The sequence below is a fragment of the Aythya marila genome (genome assembly GCF_965140915.1).
Source record: "Aythya marila genome assembly, chromosome: 1".
In the NCBI taxonomy this organism is placed as follows: domain Eukaryota; kingdom Metazoa; phylum Chordata; class Aves; order Anseriformes; family Anatidae; genus Aythya; species Aythya marila.
This window is the reverse complement of record NC_139042.1, coordinates 110,170,189-110,176,188: the sequence shown is the minus strand read 5'-3', so window position 1 is coordinate 110,176,188 and position 6,000 is coordinate 110,170,189. Positions and strand designations below refer to the sequence as shown.

Sequence of the window (6,000 nt, the reverse complement as noted above, 5' to 3'; positions counted from 1 at the left end):
CTGGGAGCACGAGGCAGCCCAGGCCTGACTTCCTGAGAGCTTCCTCGTGGCCGCCGCGTGCTTGAAAGGCGTGTCTGTCAGACCACCATCACCTTCCTCCTCCCTTGGGCACGGGAACAAACCCAGGGACAGACGGACGGATGTCCCAGGGAGTATGAGCCCCACCAGCAGTCAGAAATGCCTGGCTGAACCCAAGCACTGACTCGGTTTCCCCACTGATGCAGGCTTGGGGATGATGTTTTCCTCCGAAGTTGGGGAGTGTTTGCAATGTCCTCTGAGGAGGAGCGCCCTGGTGAACACTAAGCTATTTTTATTATTGGTGTCAGGTGGGAGAACAAGCGCAAAGGTGATGAGGCTTTTGAAACACAGGTTCCCATTAATAGTCTTTAGCACACGCAGTTCTTGTTATAATCTAATTTGACTGGAATTGGATTAATCTTATAATGCTATAATGTCATTTCCATGGTCTTTTTATATTTTTATTGTTACTGTGCATTAATGCAATACTCTGCAAGAGCTCTTTGAAGAGGATGTGAATGTTTAGTGAATCTCCGATAACATTTTTGCGGGGCATTTCTGTGCTTCTGTTAGGCTCGTACATTGTGCAGTCACACGTACTGTAAAAACTAAGAATGCACCCAAATTCACCTCAAATTGTCTTGCAACAGGCTCTGCTGGTGAAAGCAATGTATTCAGAACAAGGAAAGCAGGGCTCTGCTCCCAGCTTTTCTCTGAACTGCTCTGGGAGCTTACCTGAATCATGCTAGTGTTTCCAGCCTGAAATGGAAATTATTTGTCTAGACAGGAACAGAATGGGTCCCTGGTCTATATCCTTTTCCATCTAGAAAACCCTGCTGGTATCACCAAGCTTTAATATTTCCTTCTCATTCAGCGTATCCTGAGCAAATGTTTTTTCCCCATCCTGTGCCCTGTATTTCTTAGTTCACTTCCTTTTTTTTTTTTTTTTTTTTTTCCCCCCTGTTGCTTTTATTTATTTCTCTAGTTATACATCGTTTGAAGCATTAAAGATCTTTATCCTGCATACATTTAGAAATGCTGAAGGTTTTCTTCAAATTAGCCCCCCAGTGCTTGCTCTAAATACTCGTGGGCTTGTTCATGAGGCCTTATAATAGGAGACTGCACGCCAACAATACTAAGCAAGCTCAGTGATATCACACTGCGTGACGTTTCAGCCCCAAAATCACCTAAGAGAGAAGGCAAATAGACTGGTGTTTTCCATCAACTCTTATCATCACCTCTGTTCTTTTTCCAAGTCTCACTTGAAGGCAGTCTAGATGTAATTAAAGCTTAAGGGCCAAAGCGTGAGCTTCATTTTCAGTGCAAAGACATCACTAACCCTTTCTCTTCCACTCTTCCCCAGTCATTCTGCTCTCCGGCTCCTCTGTTCTCAGAGCATGACAAAGCTGCAAATTAAACCTCCCACTCTGAAAATGTCACAGCTTAACGTTATTAGCCTGCAGAAACAGAATTTGCTAGGTCACTAGGTGCTAGCTACCACTGGATCTGCCACAGCCACCGTGCCAGGAAACGAGTCCATATGGCAGTACAGACAGCTTTGAGTCCTGTGTGCGCAGCTTCTAGGGACTTGGCAGGTCGTACCGGGAGGCTTGGGACTGCCTTGGCGTGGCACGGGCAGGTTGGGCTCCTGCATTTGCAGCACCCAGGCCTGATCTGGGACCCTGTGCACAGGCAGAAGGGTCTCCTGCACAGGGTCCGTGCGGGATCAGAGTGCCAGGAGGGTACCTGCTTTGCAATTGCTGTCACTCCTGATCTCTCTCTTACTTTTATGAGCAGCCGAGCAAACAGGGGCTTCACTCACAAGGACGTTCGAGCATCTGTGCCCTTGAGAAGGGCGTCCTTCATCTCCAGGTCACAAACAAGCCCCCCGGTCCCTCGTGTTGCCCTAGGGAGCATTTCAGCGCTCCCTGGCTGCACTTTCCGTGCTCGCCCGGCGCCGACGCCCGGCGGCAGCATCCCACCGCCGGCGGGGGCAGCCCTCCCGGAGCGTTGGGGACCCTTCCCAGCTCGCAGCCCCCGAGGGCCCCCCTTCCCCTAAAAACAAAGAAACCCGCTTTACCCTTTACAACCTCGGCTTCACATCGGGGTGGGTGAACCCTTCCCGAGCGCCTTCCCCGACCCGGGCGGGCAGCGGGGGGCGCCCCCAGCCCCCTGCCCACCCCTCGGGGGGCTGCCCCCGGCTCGGGGGGGGTCCCGCAGCCCTCGCCCCCCGCCGGGGGGAGCGGGGCGGGCCGGGGCGGGCCGGGGGAGGAGTTTGGCGGCGGGGAGGAAGCGCCGGGCACCCCGCGGCGGCGGCAGCGCCGGGCGGGCGGGCAGGGGAGGGCGGCCCCGCTGCTTTGGGGAACTTTGCGGCCGCGGGGCTGGCCTTTCACCCCCCTCCTCTCCCGGTGTTATCGGTATTGTTTTCATAGAGAGATTTTTTTTTTTTTTTTTTTTTGAAGTGCTGCGCTGCCGAGGCGCTCTCCCCCCATCCTCCTGCCTCCTTCCCCGGGGAGAGGAGGGGAGAAAAAGGAGGAGGAGGAGGAGGAGGAGAAGAGGGGGAGGCTCGGCGGCCGCCCCGCTGCGGGGGCGATGCCCCCGCCCGCCTTGGCGCCTCCCCGTGCCGGCCCCGCCGCCTTCCCTTTGTGCCGCCGGGCCTGGCCCGACGCCCGCCCCGGCAGCGGCGGGACCTAGAGGCTCCCGGAGCCCCGCAGCCATGCCGACCCCGCCGCCGCACCTGGCCCCGCCGCTGCTGCTGCTCCTCTGCCTCGGTGAGTGCCGGCGGGACCCCCGGGGGTCACCCCCACCCCGCCCCGGGGCTGGGGACGCGGCTCCGGCGAGGCGGAGGGAGGAGGGGAGGAAGATGTCTGCGGGGGGGGGGGAGGGTTTCGCCTCCCCTGGCAGCCCCAGGGGGCGGCCGGAGCCGGGTGCCCCCTTTTGGGGCGAGGGGCAGGGCTGTGGGGAGCAGTATGGGGCGCGGGAGCCGAGCCCTCCTCCCGACTCTGGCGGGGTAAGGGGGGGACCCTTGCAGAAGGCAGCCCCCGCGGTGTGAAGGGCGGCTGGGCTGCTCCGTGCCGCCTCTCCAAACTCCTCCGGTAGTTCCTCCGTCCCTGCCCGCCCGCATCGGGTGCCCTGTGCCGGGACATCGTGTGCCCCAAGCCCCGAAGCGCCGGGGTTTGCCCCGTCCCGTCCCGGGAGTGCCCGCACGCCGCCCTGCGAAGTGCTTCGGGATCCCGCTGCTGGGGGAGAGCTGCCGTCACGGTGCGAGATCCCCCCCCGGCAAATTTGGGAAAGGCAGGAGAGGAGACAATTGCGAGGCTGCTTTCTTTGCGGCAGCCTGCGAGCCTGGCTGAGCCCCGATGAGTCAATAGGAGCGGTTGTAGCAAATACAGCACAGCACCCTCACGCTGCTGTTGCCTGCGTGTATACGGAGCCACCTTGGAGTTGCCGTGGTTTGCCTTTTCGTTGGGGAGATTTTCTGCTCGCACTCATGCTGGGGAAGCAGTGGCGAGGCTGGCAGTCTTCCTGCCTTAGGAATCGTCACGTACCTGCTCTGTGATTTGGAAACTACATCTTAAGTCACAGCCGTGCTCCCGTGTCTCTAATCTGCGTTTTTGCACGCTTGCATGTGGTTTCTCACGCCGCCTGTCCTTCTTTAGGAAAGAGAAAGAGAGGCAACTCTTTGAAATGGTTTTGGAGAGGGTTCAAACTTCCCCTAACCAGTAGCTTTCTCTTTTGGGTTCCCTGACAGTAACCATCTTAAAGCTAAGTTTATCCAGGGTGCCTCTGCCCCGCCGCTATGGGCAGCCTGCCGTAGCCCACAAGATGGGTGTAGATGAGCAGCGTTCGCTTGCTGCCTTGCATTTGCACACCAGATCTCCCTGGATGAGGAGCAATAACACCCTTCTCCTGGGTTAAGTGCTCCTAATATGGAGCGAGCAGCCCGTTGCCCCGAAGCGTGCCTGGCCGATGCGGCCATGTAGCAGCAGAGGGCATTGCCTTGCCGAAGGCTTCCCGAGGAGGTGCACGAGTGGGACCCAGGGGCCTGTGCAAGGCACCCCATGGTGGTGCTGAGCCGCCTCTGGGTGCTTTCCAGTGGTTTTAACAAGGCCAGAGATGCGCGACTCAAAGCCTTGAGTTCTGCTGAAGTGGTTTTAGGTTGCTGTGTGTGAAGCTGAGACATCGTTGACTTACAGGGGGAGAGGCTGGGAGTAAAAAGCCTTGCTTTGTAGCATAAATCTTGGGCTGGGTAGGAAGGCACTAGCTTTCCAAACAAGTACTGTTAATGCTAGAATGTGAGGATAAGATACTGTGGGCTGAGTGTACAGGAGAAGAAATACAACTCAATTTTTTCCTTACCGTTTTGCAAACTCATCAAAATTACCGAAGGAGGAGTCGCGGTTATGCAAAGAGCCGGCAGATGATTTAATGCAACGTATCAAGCATTAACTAGCTAACGGGATCCGAGTAACTGGAAACCCGGGGTTTGAAAACCCACATCTGGCACGTGGGTGTAACATTTGTAGATCTCTGCTGTTTTTTCCCCCTCTCGCTGCAGTGTTTGTTACAGGGTTCTTTAAACAAGTGGCACTTCATCACAGCAAGTACAAAATGGGAAAATAGAGCAAGTGCTGTAAATAATCCTCATGCAGCGAGGAGACCATTAATACTTGTGCCAGCCAGTGCTAATCCTATGTGTAGTTGTAAGATTTACCTTCTTTTTTTTTTCGCGGGGATGCAAAGTCTGATACTACTCATATTTATGGTGTAATATATAGGAAACACAATAGGCTTCTGGGGAATGCTGAATTCATTCACATTGGTGACTGGTTTATGAATAGTTCTGTCTTTGAGTCTCCTGCAGTATCCAGAATGCCACCTGTGAATGCAATTTACAGCTCTTTGTGTTCAAACATTGCATATGTATATATGTACATAGACTCATTACCCTCTTCCTCTCTCTATTCATGCATAGTAATTGGTGATTTATTTGCGATTCCTGGAGGGGAGTACAGCCTGCGGAAGGTCTTGAAACTGCAGATCACTTGTAAATGGCATGTTGGAGTGAAATAATGACGCAGGGGTGACTCCCGGGGAGACGGGGGATGATCTTACAGGCCTGGCTGCCGGCAGAGCTCGCCTGGTGGGGAAGGGGTGCTGGCTGGGGAGCTGCCAAGCGCTGCCGAAGCGCTCTGCTATTGCTCTCTCCTGCTTCGCTGCTGCTGACGGAGAAACGATGGAGTGGGTGTTTGCACACGCGGGCTTTGGGGTTGTTTGTTTACTGAAGCTAGCAGCCCAGGAGCATCGCAGGAGCCTCATCTGCTCCCAGATGCATTGTTAGCATCGATGGCCAAGATCATGCTTGCTCCATCTGCGTCTGCCCGAAGTGCTCCACTGTGAGCTTCCTTTTGCAAGCCCATTGTGCTGCTGTCACCCTGTGTTCACTGCCCCTAGGTCACCCAGGTGCGTGCTGCAGGACCTGGACCGTGTTTCTTTTGGGGTGAACCTCGGGATGTCAGGCAGAGGCTGTGCGGCGGAGGCTGCCTTGCTATGCCCGCCCCAGCTGTCTGTGCTGGGCTGGAAAGCTCCTCTCGTGCACGTCCCCAAGTGTAATTCTTCCCGTCCCCAAATGGGATTCCTCGGGGGGAGGCTCCATCCCTTCAGTCTTGGCCAGGCTGCGTGACATCCTGAGGCTCCAGCAAATCCTGTTTATTTACACAGGAGGTTTGGGTTTATGCGAATTGTTGTCTTCTAGTTGACCTTCCGTCAAGTTAGATTACTTTATTAAAGCGGTTTTTATTGTAAATCGAATGTGTACTTGGAACCAGACCCATTATGTAAAGTGAAAGGCGGAATAAACAGACACACAGACTTTGCAGGGGGGGAGGTCACATGGAGTTTGGGAAGGAGAGTGCTTCAGTGTTGGGAGACTTAGCAAACTTTTAGGACCAGGAAAGTGATTTTTCTTTTTTTTTCTTTTTT

General features: G+C 54.9%; 1 protein-coding gene across 2 annotated transcripts in view; it reads left to right on the top strand.

The window, feature by feature from the left end:
* Window positions 1-2,340: 2,340 nt before the first annotated feature.
* Window positions 2,341-6,000, top strand: part of IGSF3 (immunoglobulin superfamily member 3) — an 82,110-nt gene continuing 78,450 nt past the window's right edge. The window contains exon 1 of one of the 2 annotated variants that reach the window (XM_082775229.1): window positions 2,341-2,789. In XM_082775229.1, coding sequence (XP_082631355.1) covers window positions 2,735-2,789 — 55 coding nt within the window. In that variant the 5' untranslated portion in view covers window positions 2,341-2,734. The remainder of the gene's footprint in view (window positions 2,790-6,000) is intronic. The other variant, XM_082775228.1, reaches the window with a different exon arrangement.